This window comes from Carassius gibelio, chromosome A22, assembly GCF_023724105.1.
Source record: "Carassius gibelio isolate Cgi1373 ecotype wild population from Czech Republic chromosome A22, carGib1.2-hapl.c, whole genome shotgun sequence".
NCBI classification, from domain to species: Eukaryota; Metazoa; Chordata; class Actinopteri; order Cypriniformes; family Cyprinidae; genus Carassius; species Carassius gibelio.
The window spans coordinates 597,293-612,013 of NC_068392.1; the positions used below are offsets into that span (position 1 = coordinate 597,293).

Sequence of the window (14,721 nt, forward strand, 5' to 3'; positions counted from 1 at the left end):
GGTCAGGGACAAGGCCAGGGTCAGGGCCAAGGACAGGGACAAGGCCAAGGACAGGGACAAGGCCAAGGTCAAGGTCAAGGTCAAGGTCAGGGACAAGGACAGGGCCAGGGAAGCGGTCAGGGACAGGGTCAGGGACAGGGCCAGGGAAGCGGTCAGGGACAGGGCCAGGGAAGCGGACAGGGCCAGGGAAGCGGTCAGGGACAGGGCCAGGGAAGCGGTCAGGGACAGGGCCAGGGAAGCGGTCAGGGACAGGGCCAGGGAAGCGGTCAGGGACAGGGCCAGGGACAGGGCCAGGGAAGCGGTCAGGGACAAGGTCAGGGACAGGGACAGGGAAGCGGTCAGGGACAGGGTCAGGGACAGGGCCAGGGAAGCGGTCAGGGACAGGGTCAGGGAAGCGGCCAGGGACAGGGTCAGGGACAAGGCCAGGGAAGCGGCCAGGGACAGGGCCAGGGAAGCGGTCAGGGACAAGGCCAGGGACAAGGCCAGGGAAGCGGTCAGGGACAGGGCCAGGGAAGCGGACAAGGCCAGGGCCAGGGACGCGGTCAGGGACAGGGTCAGGGACAAGGCCAGGGAAGTGGTCAGGGACAGGGTCAGGGACAGGGAAGCGGTCAGGGACAGGGTCAGGGACAGGGCCAGGGAAGCGGTCAGGGACAGGGTCAGGGACAGGGCCAGGGAAGCGGTCAGGGACAGGGACAGGGACAGGGAAGCGGTCAGGGACAGGGTCAGGGACAGGGACAGGGAAGCGGCCAGGGACAAGGCCAGGGACAAGGCCAGGGAAGCGGTCAGGGACAGGGCCAGGGAAGCGGCCAGGGACAAGGCCAGGGACAAGGCCAGGGAAGCGGTCAGGGCCAGGGAAGCGGACAAGGCCAGGGAAGCGGTCAGGGCCAGGGAAGCGGACAAGGCCAGGGACAGGGCCAGGGAAGCGGCCAGGGACAGGGCCAGGGAAGCGGTCAGGGACAGGGCCAGGGAAGCGGTCAGGGACAGGGCCAGGGACAAGGCCAGGGAAGCGGTCAGGGCCAGGGAAGCGGTCAGGGACAAGGCCAGGGTCAGGGAAGCGGTCAGGGACAAGGCCAGGGTCAGGGACAGGGACAAGGTCAGGGAAGCGGTCAGGGACAAGGTCAGGGAAGCGGACAGGGTCAGGGAAGCTGTCAAGGCCAGGTACAGGGACATGGAAGTGGAAGAGGTCAGGGAAGAAGTCAACAGAAGGGTCAGGGATGTGGTCATTGAAGTGGACATGGGACTTTTGCTTAATGCTTACTGGAGATCTTTTCAATTCAGTGTTAATCCTATGGCATGGTTTCCTTGTTTGCTCAACTGTTTTGAAAGCTTTTCGGTCTGCTCCACCTCAAATAAAGAATTGCTTGATTTGAAGAGTTGGGTTTTTTTTGGTATTATTTGGCTGTTTCTCACAGTGCTTTTAAGTTCCTCTCCTTGAGACCTGGGTAGGGTTGCACCAGCCATTCGTAAGTTCTTAAATTAGAACGTTAAGACCACAAGGCTTTAATAACCACTAGCTAGTTTGTGACTAAATCTACACTATTTGGTTGCACCAGTTGTTCGTAAGTCAGGACGTAGTTCGTAAACTCTCTGCTGAGTAATGTGTAGTTTCATAGAGGCTTACCCTCATCCAAATAGAAACCTTTTACGTGAGCAGAACTGTTTAAATGCAATGAAGTTTAATTCTTAAATTTCTAATCACTCTTGTCTCACCTATACTAACGGTAAAAATTTAGTTTCATTTAAAACTATACACTAACTAGCTATTTGTATGTAAATGGAATTCAGAAACCGCAAGACGGCTCAAACACTGAAAGAAACCTCAATGCCTTTTTCGTTTGAAGAGTCCAACATGAAACAGACAGAGGCTTGCTGTAGATCAGGGATAGGCAACTCCGGTCTTTCAGGGCCACTAGGTGTGTTTAACTAGGTTTGGAGCTAAACTCTGTTGTTAGTAAAGGTCTACATGTCAAATAAATGGGGTGAAAAAGGGGGAATGAAAGACTTTAGTTTTTGAGAATGTTGATCACACTGTCTTCATCCCAGTTTTCACTTGCTTTGGCCATTTAAAAAAAAATATATAATCATTTAAACCTTTACTCTTCTTCTGCAAAACTATGACTGGAATGAACAATGGACCCCTGTTAGCGAATTGCACGGAGAAATATATGATCCTGCGGCATACGGTCAACAACAAAAAGATACACCGTTTTGAGTCATTTGACTCGTGTCACGCGGGTTCCACCTACTGGTCAAAACGGTGTAATGAGACAATCCTAATGAGACCTTTTACAAAACTGCAAGTATTTTCATAACAGTGTAATGTTTTCAGTATAATTTAAACATAAATACTATGAAACATTAGGGTCTTTGCTAGTCAAACCATTTACGTGCAATTGAAATACGGCTTTATAGCTAAAATATTATGTGAACAGTAAAATAATTAACACCCATCCTATGGTTTGACTAGTACTTTTATGAAATATTGCAGTTCGTTCTTCATTTCAGTTATCTGGCTATGGATTACAAGTTAATCAGTCCTTTGCTGCGGGTCAGTGTTTAATGGTCGATGGGTGGCGCTACAAACACATCAGTCCCTCACAACTAGTTTACATTTAAAGAACTAACATCATATTCTCATATTCATAACAGTTACAGCTGCTTTTAATATCTGTCCCCGTTTAGAGAATTCAGAGTAAATATTAACACCGTGAACTTATTAATATATATTTTAATTCTTGTACGGTATCACAACATGACCGCTGTACCACCTGACCACTGCAGATTCATTTCGCAGTTGATTGTGTTGCCGTAGAAAAGCACAATCCTCTCGTAATTAGGCTACCTTAATTATTATGACATGGCTTGAATGCAGCTTTCAGCTCATCCAACCCCCATCAAACACACCTGAACAAGCTAATTAAGGCCTTCCAGACTACTGGAAAGCTACAGGCAGGTGAGCTTGATCAACGTTGGAATTGATCTCCTTGGATTTTTTAGGAACCCATTTTACACAGAGTTTGCTACTGCAGCAACACGTGTTGGTTTAGCTTTGTGTGCTTCTTCTGACGCACAAATTCAGGGCCTTTTCCAGCAGAGTTTGTTGTGAGATCACAGGTCGGGAGGATGACCGCTCGAGTGGATTTCTCGTTGATTGCTGCTTTGTTGTATCTGTTCGGATACTTGAGCATCGCTCATGCTATTCAAAGACGTAACACAGGTGACGAGATCTGTTGACTTCATTACACAACCTGAAGAAATGCAGAAACAAGTGGCTCAGTGTTAGAGAGTAATTAACAGTTTAGGAATGTGTAGGCTTTAAAAGTCTTGATCTGAACAGACACGTAGAATCTGTATTTAAAGCCCTGATACACAAATGCTGAAGCCACACTCTCTGGCCTCTGAAAATGATCCTCTTGAATCCTCTAGTGGATGGTTTTTGTCCGGCGACGCTGACGTTCGTGCCGGCCCGTCGAGGATGTTCTTCTGATGAAGACTGCCCTGGAGGACACAAATGCTGTCGATTTGACTGTGGGCCTGTTTGTGTGCTGCCTGTTTTCAGTGAGTTTCATTTAATGGCTGCTAAGGGTCTTAAAACAACACCCGTAACCCGTTGAATTCCATGTTGGTTTTAAGCAGAAATTTTTCCTTGTTCTCGTCTGAAGTAGGTTTTGAATCTATCACTTAGGATAGATTAATGCACAGGATGACTTCACAAAAGAGGAATAATACTAACTTGCTGTTCATGCTTTGAGTGTGTCGTGCTGTATATTGAAGTGGCTGACTATGTGCACAAACTAAAGCTGACCGTCTGTGTGCACGCAGTGAAGCCGGGTCAGTGTCCCTTACCAGAGATGATCCCACTGTGTGCTGAAAGCTGTTTCCATGATGGCCAGTGTCCTGCCACACAGAAGTGTTGCCCAACCACCGGTGGCTTTGCATGCAGCGAACCACGTGGTCAGGGAAGAGGTCAGATGAGCTGTCAGGGACATGGACCGGTTCGTGGACAGGGCCAGGGAAGCGGCCAGGGTCAGGGACAGGGCCAGGGAAGCGGCCAGGGTCAGGGACAGGGCCAGGGAAGCGGCCAGGGTCAGGGACAGGGCCAGGGAAGCGGCCAGGGTCAGGGACAGGGCCAGGGAAGAGGCCAGGGTCAGGGACAGGGCCAGGGAAGCGGCCAAGGTCAGGGACAGGGCCAGGGAAGCGGCCAGGGACAGGGCCAGGGAAGTGGACAGGGACAGGGCCAGGGACAAGGTCAGGGACAAGGCCAGGGAAGCGGTCAGGGCCAGGGACGCGGTCAGGGACAGGGACAAGGTCAGGGAAGCGGCCAGGGACAAGGCCAGGGCCAGGGACAGGGACAAGGCCAGGGCCAGGGACAGGGCCAGGGCCAGGGAAGCGGTCAGGGACAGGGTCAGGGACAAGGCCAGGGCCAGGGACAGGGTCAGGGACAGGGCCAGGGAAGCGGTCAGGGTCTGGGACAAGGCCAGGGAAGCGGACAGGGACAGGGTCAGGGACAGGGCCAGGGAAGCGGTCAGGGACAAGGCCAGGGAAGCGGTCAGGGACAAGGCCAGGGTCAGGGCCAGGGCCAGGGAAGCGGTCAGGGACAGGGCCAGGGACAGGGCCAGGGACAAGGACAGGGCCAGGGACGCGGTCAGGGACAAGGCCAGGGAAGCGGTCAGGGACAAGGCCAGGGAAGCGGTCAGGGACAAGGCCAGGGAAGCGGTCAGGGACAAGGCCAAGGAAGCGGTCAGGGCCAAGGCCAGGGTCAGGGCCAAGGACAGGGACAAGGCCAGGGTCAGGGCCAAGGACAGGGCCAAGGCCAGGGTCAGGGCCAAGGACAGGGACAAGGCCAAGGACAGGGACAAGGCCAAGGTCAAGGACAAGGCCAGGGACAGGGCCAGGGAAGCGGTCAGGGACAAGGCCAGGGTCAGGGACAAGGCCAGGGTCAGGGACAAGGCCAGGGTCAGGGACAAGGCCAGGGTCAGGGACAAGGCCAGGGACAGGGACAAGGACAGGGACAAGGCCAAGGACAGGGACAAGGCCAGGGTCAGGGACAAGGCCAGGGAAGCGGCCAGGGACAAGGCCAGGGTCAGGGCCAAGGACAGGGACAGGGACAAGGCCAAGGTCAAGGTCAAGGTCAGGGACAAGGACAGGGCCAGGGAAGCGGTCAGGGACAGGGTCAGGGACAAGGCCAGGGAAGCGGTCAGGGACAGGGCCAGGGAAGCGGTCAGGGACAGGGCCAGGGAAGCGGTCAGGGACAGGGAAGCGGTCAGGGACAAGGTCAGGGACAGGGCCAGGGAAGCGGTCAGGGACAAGGTCAGGGACAGGGCCAGGGAAGTGGTCAGGGACAGGGTCAGGGACAGGGACAGGGAAGCGGACAGGGCCAGGGAAGCGGTCAGGGACAGGGCCAGGGAAGCGGTCAGGGACAAGGCCAGGGACAAGGCCAGGGAAGCGGTCAGGGCCAGGGAAGCGGACAAGGCCAGGGAAGCGGTCAGGGCAAGGGAAGCGGACAAGGCCAGGGACAGGGCCAGGGAAGCGGCCAGGGACAGGGCCAGGGAAGCGGTCAGGGACAGGGCCAGGGAAGCGGTCAGGGACAAGGCCAGGGAAGCGGTCAGGGCCAGGGAAGCGGTCAGGGACAAGGCCAGGGTCAGGGAAGCGGTCAGGGACAAGGCCAGGGTCAGGGACAGGGACAAGGTCAGGGAAGCGGTCAGGGACAAGGCCAGGGTCAGGGACAGGGACAAGGTCAGGGAAGCGGACAGGGTCAGGGAAGCTGTCAAGGCCAGGTACAGGGACATGGAAGTGGAAGAGGTCAGGGAAGAAGTCAACAGAAGGGTCAGGGATGTGGTCATTGAAGTGGACATGGGACTTTTGCTTAATGCTTACTGGAGATCTTTTCAATTCAGTGTTAATCCTATGGCATGGTTTCCTTGTTTGCTCAACTGTTTTGAAAGCTTTTCGGTCTGCTCCACCTCAAATAAAGAATTGCTTGATTTGAAGAGTTGGGTTTTTTTTGGTATTATTTGGCTGTTTCTCACAGTGCTTTTAAGTTCCTCTCCTTGAGACCTGGGTAGGGTTGCACCAGCCATTCGTAAGTTCTTAAATTAGAACGTTAAGACCACAAGGCTTTAATAACCACTAGCTAGTTTGTGACTAAATCTACACTATTTGGTTGCACCAGTTGTTCGTAAGTCAGGACGTAGTTCGTAAACTCTCTGCTGAGTAATGTGTAGTTTCATAGAGGCTTACCCTCATCCAAATAGAAACCTTTTACGTGAGCAGAACTGTTTAAATGCAATGAAGTTTAATTCTTAAATTTCTAATCACTCTTGTCTCACCTATACTAACGGTAAAAATTTAGTTTCATTTAAAACTATACACTAACTAGCTATTTGTATGTAAATGGAATTCAGAAACCGCAAGACGGCTCAAACACTGAAAGAAACCTCAATGCCTTTTTCGTTTGAAGAGTCCAACATGAAACAGACAGAGGCTTGCTGTAGATCAGGGATAGGCAACTCCGGTCTTTCAGGGCCACTAGGTGTGTTTAACTAGGTTTGGAGCTAAACTCTGTTGTTAGTAAAGGTCTACATGTCAAATAAATGGGGTGAAAAAGGGGGAATGAAAGACTTTAGTTTTTGAGAATGTTGATCACACTGTCTTCATCCCAGTTTTCACTTGCTTTGGCCATTTAAAAAAAAATATATAATCATTTAAACCTTTACTCTTCTTCTGCAAAACTATGACTGGAATGAACAATGGACCCCTGTTAGCGAATTGCACGGAGAAATATATGATCCTGCGGCATACGGTCAACAACAAAAAGATACACCGTTTTGAGTCATTTGACTCGTGTCACGCGGGTTCCACCTACTGGTCAAAACGGTGTAATGAGACAATCCTAATGAGACCTTTTACAAAACTGCAAGTATTTTCATAACAGTGTAATGTTTTCAGTATAATTTAAACATAAATACTATGAAACATTAGGGTCTTTGCTAGTCAAACCATTTACGTGCAATTGAAATACGGCTTTATAGCTAAAATATTATGTGAACAGTAAAATAATTAACACCCATCCTATGGTTTGACTAGTACTTTTATGAAATATTGCAGTTCGTTCTTCATTTCAGTTATCTGGCTATGGATTACAAGTTAATCAGTCCTTTGCTGCGGGTCAGTGTTTAATGGTCGATGGGTGGCGCTACAAACACATCAGTCCCTCACAACTAGTTTACATTTAAAGAACTAACATCATATTCTCATATTCATAACAGTTACAGCTGCTTTTAATATCTGTCCCCGTTTAGAGAATTCAGAGTAAATATTAACACCGTGAACTTATTAATATATATTTTAATTCTTGTACGGTATCACAACATGACCGCTGTACCACCTGACCACTGCAGATTCATTTCGCAGTTGATTGTGTTGCCGTAGAAAAGCACAATCCTCTCGTAATTAGGCTACCTTAATTATTATGACATGGCTTGAATGCAGCTTTCAGCTCATCCAACCCCCATCAAACACACCTGAACAAGCTAATTAAGGCCTTCCAGACTACTGGAAAGCTACAGGCAGGTGAGCTTGATCAACGTTGGAATTGATCTCCTTGGATTTTTTAGGAACCCATTTTACACAGAGTTTGCTACTGCAGCAACACGTGTTGGTTTAGCTTTGTGTGCTTCTTCTGACGCACAAATTCAGGGCCTTTTCCAGCAGAGTTTGTTGTGAGATCACAGGTCGGGAGGATGACCGCTCGAGTGGATTTCTCGTTGATTGCTGCTTTGTTGTATCTGTTCGGATACTTGAGCATCGCTCATGCTATTCAAAGACGTAACACAGGTGACAAGATCTGTTGACTTCATTACACAACCTGAAGAAATGCAGAAACAAGTGGCTCAGTGTTAGAGAGTAATTAACAGTTTAGGAATGTGTAGGCTTTAAAAGTCTTGATCTGAACAGACACGTAGAATCTGTATTTAAAGCCCTGATACACAAATGCTGAAGCCACACTCTCTGGCCTCTGAAAATGATCCTCTTGAATCCTCTAGTGGATGGTTTTTGTCCGGCGACGCTGACGTTCGTGCCGGCCCGTCGAGGATGTTCTTCTGATGAAGACTGCCCTGGAGGACACAAATGCTGTCGATTTGACTGTGGGCCTGTTTGTGTGCTGCCTGTTTTCAGTGAGTTTCATTTAATGGCTGCTAAGGGTCTTAAAACAACACCCGTAACCCGTTGAATTCCATGTTGGTTTTAAGCAGAAATTTTTCCTTGTTCTCGTCTGAAGTAGGTTTTGAATCTATCACTTAGGATAGATTAATGCACAGGATGACTTCACAAAAGAGGAATAATACTAACTTGCTGTTCATGCTTTGAGTGTGTCGTGCTGTATATTGAAGTGGCTGACTATGTGCACAAACTAAAGCTGACCGTCTGTGTGCACGCAGTGAAGCCGGGTCAGTGTCCCTTACCAGAGATGATCCCACTGTGTGCTGAAAGCTGTTTCCATGATGGCCAGTGTCCTGCCACACAGAAGTGTTGCCCAACCACCGGTGGCTTTGCATGCAGCGAACCACGTGGTCAGGGAAGAGGTCAGATGAGCTGTCAGGGACATGGACCGGTTCGTGGACAGGGCCAGGGAAGCGGCCAGGGTCAGGGACAGGGCCAGGGAAGCGGCCAGGGTCAGGGACAGGGCCAGGGAAGCGGCCAGGGTCAGGGACAGGGCCAGGGAAGAGGCCAGGGTCAGGGACAGGGCCAGGGAAGCGGCCAAGGTCAGGGACAGGGCCAGGGAAGCGGCCAGGGACAGGGCCAGGGAAGTGGACAGGGACAGGGCCAGGGACAAGGTCAGGGACAAGGCCAGGGAAGCGGTCAGGGCCAGGGACGCGGTCAGGGACAGGGACAAGGTCAGGGAAGCGGCCAGGGACAAGGCCAGGGCCAGGGACAGGGACAAGGCCAGGGCCAGGGACAGGGACAGGGCCAGGGCCAGGGAAGCGGTCAGGGACAGGGTCAGGGACAAGGCCAGGGCCAGGGACAGGGTCAGGGACAGGGCCAGGGAAGCGGTCAGGGTCTGGGACAAGGCCAGGGAAGCGGACAGGGACAGGGTCAGGGACAGGGCCAGGGAAGCGGTCAGGGACAAGGCCAGGGAAGCGGTCAGGGACAAGGCCAGGGTCAGGGCCAGGGCCAGGGAAGCGGTCAGGGACAGGGCCAGGGACAGGGCCAGGGACAAGGACAGGGCCAGGGACGCGGTCAGGGACAAGGCCAGGGAAGCGGTCAGGGACAAGGCCAGGGAAGCGGTCAGGGACAAGGCCAGGGAAGCGGTCAGGGACAAGGCCAAGGAAGCGGTCAGGGCCAAGGCCAGGGTCAGGGCCAAGGACAGGGACAAGGCCAGGGTCAGGGCCAAGGACAGGGCCAAGGCCAGGGTCAGGGCCAAGGACAGGGACAAGGCCAAGGACAGGGACAAGGCCAAGGTCAAGGACAAGGCCAGGGACAGGGCCAGGGAAGCGGTCAGGGACAAGGCCAGGGTCAGGGACAAGGCCAGGGTCAGGGACAAGGCCAGGGTCAGGGACAAGGCCAGGGACAGGGACAAGGACAGGGACAAGGCCAAGGACAGGGACAAGGCCAGGGTCAGGGACAAGGCCAGGGAAGCGGCCAGGGTCAGGGACAAGGACAGGGACAAGGCCAGGGTCAGGGCCAAGGACAGGGACAAGGCCAAGGTCAAGGTCAAGGTCAGGGACAAGGACAGGGCCAGGGAAGCGGTCAGGGACAGGGTCAGGGACAAGGCCAGGGAAGCGGTCAGGGACAGGGCCAGGGAAGCGGTCAGGGACAGGGCCAGGGAAGCGGTCAGGGACAGGGAAGCGGTCAGGGACAAGGTCAGGGACAGGGCCAGGGAAGCGGTCAGGGACAAGGTCAGGGACAGGGCCAGGGAAGTGGTCAGGGACAGGGTCAGGGACAGGGACAGGGAAGCGGACAGGGCCAGGGAAGCGGTCAGGGACAGGGCCAGGGAAGCGGTCAGGGACAAGGCCAGGGACAAGGCCAGGGAAGCGGTCAGGGCCAGGGAAGCGGACAAGGCCAGGGAAGCGGTCAGGGCAAGGGAAGCGGACAAGGCCAGGGACAGGGCCAGGGAAGCGGCCAGGGACAGGGCCAGGGAAGCGGTCAGGGACAGGGCCAGGGAAGCGGTCAGGGACAAGGCCAGGGAAGCGGTCAGGGCCAGGGAAGCGGTCAGGGACAAGGCCAGGGTCAGGGAAGCGGTCAGGGACAAGGCCAGGGTCAGGGACAGGGACAAGGTCAGGGAAGCGGTCAGGGACAAGGCCAGGGTCAGGGACAGGGACAAGGTCAGGGAAGCGGACAGGGTCAGGGAAGCTGTCAAGGCCAGGTACAGGGACATGGAAGTGGAAGAGGTCAGGGAAGAAGTCAACAGAAGGGTCAGGGATGTGGTCATTGAAGTGGACATGGGACTTTTGCTTAATGCTTACTGGAGATCTTTTCAATTCAGTGTTAATCCTATGGCATGGTTTCCTTGTTTGCTCAACTGTTTTGAAAGCTTTTCGGTCTGCTCCACCTCAAATAAAGAATTGCTTGATTTGAAGAGTTGGGTTTTTTTTGGTATTATTTGGCTGTTTCTCACAGTGCTTTTAAGTTCCTCTCCTTGAGACCTGGGTAGGGTTGCACCAGCCATTCGTAAGTTCTTAAATTAGAACGTTAAGACCACAAGGCTTTAATAACCACTAGCTAGTTTGTGACTAAATCTACACTATTTGGTTGCACCAGTTGTTCGTAAGTCAGGACGTAGTTCGTAAACTCTCTGCTGAGTAATGTGTAGTTTCATAGAGGCTTACCCTCATCCAAATAGAAACCTTTTACGTGAGCAGAACTGTTTAAATGCAATGAAGTTTAATTCTTAAATTTCTAATCACTCTTGTCTCACCTATACTAACGGTAAAAATTTAGTTTCATTTAAAACTATACACTAACTAGCTATTTGTATGTAAATGGAATTCAGAAACCGCAAGACGGCTCAAACACTGAAAGAAACCTCAATGCCTTTTTCGTTTGAAGAGTCCAACATGAAACAGACAGAGGCTTGCTGTAGATCAGGGATAGGCAACTCCGGTCTTTCAGGGCCACTAGGTGTGTTTAACTAGGTTTGGAGCTAAACTCTGTTGTTAGTAAAGGTCTACATGTCAAATAAATGGGGTGAAAAAGGGGGAATGAAAGACTTTAGTTTTTGAGAATGTTGATCACACTGTCTTCATCCCAGTTTTCACTTGCTTTGGCCATTTAAAAAAAAATATATAATCATTTAAACCTTTACTCTTCTTCTGCAAAACTATGACTGGAATGAACAATGGACCCCTGTTAGCGAATTGCACGGAGAAATATATGATCCTGCGGCATACGGTCAACAACAAAAAGATACACCGTTTTGAGTCATTTGACTCGTGTCACGCGGGTTCCACCTACTGGTCAAAACGGTGTAATGAGACAATCCTAATGAGACCTTTTACAAAACTGCAAGTATTTTCATAACAGTGTAATGTTTTCAGTATAATTTAAACATAAATACTATGAAACATTAGGGTCTTTGCTAGTCAAACCATTTACGTGCAATTGAAATACGGCTTTATAGCTAAAATATTATGTGAACAGTAAAATAATTAACACCCATCCTATGGTTTGACTAGTACTTTTATGAAATATTGCAGTTCGTTCTTCATTTCAGTTATCTGGCTATGGATTACAAGTTAATCAGTCCTTTGCTGCGGGTCAGTGTTTAATGGTCGATGGGTGGCGCTACAAACACATCAGTCCCTCACAACTAGTTTACATTTAAAGAACTAACATCATATTCTCATATTCATAACAGTTACAGCTGCTTTTAATATCTGTCCCCGTTTAGAGAATTCAGAGTAAATATTAACACCGTGAACTTATTAATATATATTTTAATTCTTGTACGGTATCACAACATGACCGCTGTACCACCTGACCACTGCAGATTCATTTCGCAGTTGATTGTGTTGCCGTAGAAAAGCACAATCCTCTCGTAATTAGGCTACCTTAATTATTATGACATGGCTTGAATGCAGCTTTCAGCTCATCCAACCCCCATCAAACACACCTGAACAAGCTAATTAAGGCCTTCCAGACTACTGGAAAGCTACAGGCAGGTGAGCTTGATCAACGTTGGAATTGATCTCCTTGGATTTTTTAGGAACCCATTTTACACAGAGTTTGCTACTGCAGCAACACGTGTTGGTTTAGCTTTGTGTGCTTCTTCTGACGCACAAATTCAGGGCCTTTTCCAGCAGAGTTTGTTGTGAGATCACAGGTCGGGAGGATGACCGCTCGAGTGGATTTCTCGTTGATTGCTGCTTTGTTGTATCTGTTCGGATACTTGAGCATCGCTCATGCTATTCAAAGACGTAACACAGGTGACAAGATCTGTTGACTTCATTACACAACCTGAAGAAATGCAGAAACAAGTGGCTCAGTGTTAGAGAGTAATTAACAGTTTAGGAATGTGTAGGCTTTAAAAGTCTTGATCTGAACAGACACGTAGAATCTGTATTTAAAGCCCTGATACACAAATGCTGAAGCCACACTCTCTGGCCTCTGAAAATGATCCTCTTGAATCCTCTAGTGGATGGTTTTTGTCCGGCGACGCTGACGTTCGTGCCGGCCCGTCGAGGATGTTCTTCTGATGAAGACTGCCCTGGAGGACACAAATGCTGTCGATTTGACTGTGGGCCTGTTTGTGTGCTGCCTGTTTTCAGTGAGTTTCATTTAATGGCTGCTAAGGGTCTTAAAACAACACCCGTAACCCGTTGAATTCCATGTTGGTTTTAAGCAGAAATTTTTCCTTGTTCTCGTCTGAAGTAGGTTTTGAATCTATCACTTAGGATAGATTAATGCACAGGATGACTTCACAAAAGAGGAATAATACTAACTTGCTGTTCATGCTTTGAGTGTGTCGTGCTGTATATTGAAGTGGCTGACTATGTGCACAAACTAAAGCTGACCGTCTGTGTGCACGCAGTGAAGCCGGGTCAGTGTCCCTTACCAGAGATGATCCCACTGTGTGCTGAAAGCTGTTTCCATGATGGCCAGTGTCCTGCCACACAGAAGTGTTGCCCAACCACCGGTGGCTTTGCATGCAGCGAACCACGTGGTCAGGGAAGAGGTCAGATGAGCTGTCAGGGACATGGACCGGTTCGTGGACAGGGCCAGGGAAGCGGCCAGGGTCAGGGACAGGGCCAGGGAAGCGGCCAGGGTCAGGGACAGGGCCAGGGAAGCGGCCAGGGTCAGGGACAGGGCCAGGGAAGCGGCCAGGGTCAGGGACAGGGCCAGGGAAGCGGCCAGGGTCAGGGACAGGGCCAGGGAAGCGGCCAGGGTCAGGGACAGGGCCAGGGAAGCGGCCAGGGTCAGGGACAGGGCCAGGGAAGCGGCCAAGGTCAGGGACAGGGCCAGGGAATCGGCCAGGGACAGGGCCAGGGAAGTGGACAGGGACAGGGCCAGGGACAAGGTCAGGGACAAGGCCAGGGAAGCGGTCAGGGCCAGGGACAAGGTCAGGGAAGCGGCCAGGGACAAGGCCAGGGACAAGGCCAGGGCCAGGGACAGGGACAAGGCCAGGGCCAGGGACAGGGCCAGGGCCAGGGAAGCGGTCAGGGACAGGGTCAGGGACAAGGCCAGGGACAGGGTCAGGGACAGGGCCAGGGAAGCGGTCAGGGTCTGGGACAAGGCCAGGGAAGCGGACAGGGACAGGGTCAGGGACAGGGCCAGGGAAGCGGTCAGGGACAAGGCCAGGGAAGCGGTCAGGGACAAGGCCAGGGAAGCGGTCAGGGACAGGGCCAGGGAAGCGGCCAGGGACAGGGCTAGGGACAAGGACAGGGCCAGGGACGCGGTCAGGGACAAGGTCAGGGACAGGGACAAGGCCAGGGAAGCGGTCAGGGACAAGGCCAGGGAAGCAGTCAGGGACAAGGCCAGGGAAGCGGTCAGGGACAAGGCCAAGGAAGCGGTCAGGGCCAAGGCCAGGGTCAGGGCCAAGGCCAGGGACAAGGCCAGGGTCAGGGCCAAGGACAGGGCCAAGGCCAGGGTCAGGGCCAAGGACAGGGACAAGGCCAAGGACAGGGACAAGGCCAAGGTCAAGGACAAGGCCAGGGACAGGGCCAGGGAAGCGGTCAGGGCCAAGGCCAGGGTCAGGGCCAAGGCCAGGGTCAGGGCCAAGGCCAGGGTCAGGGCCAAGGCCAGGGACAAGGCCAGGGACAGGGACAAGGACAGGGTCAGGGACAAGGCCAGGGAAGCGGCCAGGGTCAGGGACAAGGCCAGGGTCAGGGACAAGGCCAGGGACAAGGCCAGGGTCAGGGACAAGGCCAGGGTCAGGGACAAGGCCAGGGAAGCGGCCAGGGTCAGGGACAAGGACAGGGACAAGGCCAGGGTCAGGGCCAAGGACAGGGACAGGGACAAGGCCAAGGTCAAGGTCAAGGTCAGGGACAAGGACAGGGCCAGGGAAGCGGTCAGGGACAGGGTCAGGGACAAGGCCAGGGAAGCGGTCAGGGACAGGGCCAGGGAAGCGGTCAGGGACAGGGAAGCGGTCAGGGACAGGGCCAGGGAAGCGGTCAGGGACAAGGTCAGGGACAGGGCCAGGGAAGTGGTCAGGGACAGGGTCAGGGACAGGGAAGCGGACAGGGCCAGGGAAGCGGTCAGGGACAGGGCCAGGGAAGCGGTCAG

The 14,721-nt window shown here is 52.5% G+C and overlaps 1 protein-coding gene and 1 long non-coding RNA gene across 2 annotated transcripts in view; both read left to right on the forward strand.

The window, feature by feature from the left end:
• Positions 1-14,721, forward strand: part of LOC127942991 (hornerin-like) — a 225,032-nt gene that overhangs the window by 67,985 nt on the left and 142,326 nt on the right. Inside the window, exons 6-7 of the mRNA XM_052539059.1 lie at positions 470-1,117; positions 4,657-5,606. Of these exons, the coding sequence (XP_052395019.1) occupies positions 470-1,117; positions 4,657-5,606 (1,598 nt within the window). The remainder of the gene's footprint in view (positions 1-469; positions 1,118-4,656; positions 5,607-14,721) is intronic.
• LOC127943002 (uncharacterized) lies at positions 10,176-10,460 on the forward strand. The gene is made up of 2 exons (XR_008149521.1): positions 10,176-10,229; positions 10,278-10,460. It is a non-coding gene; the product is annotated as an uncharacterized LOC127943002 (long non-coding RNA).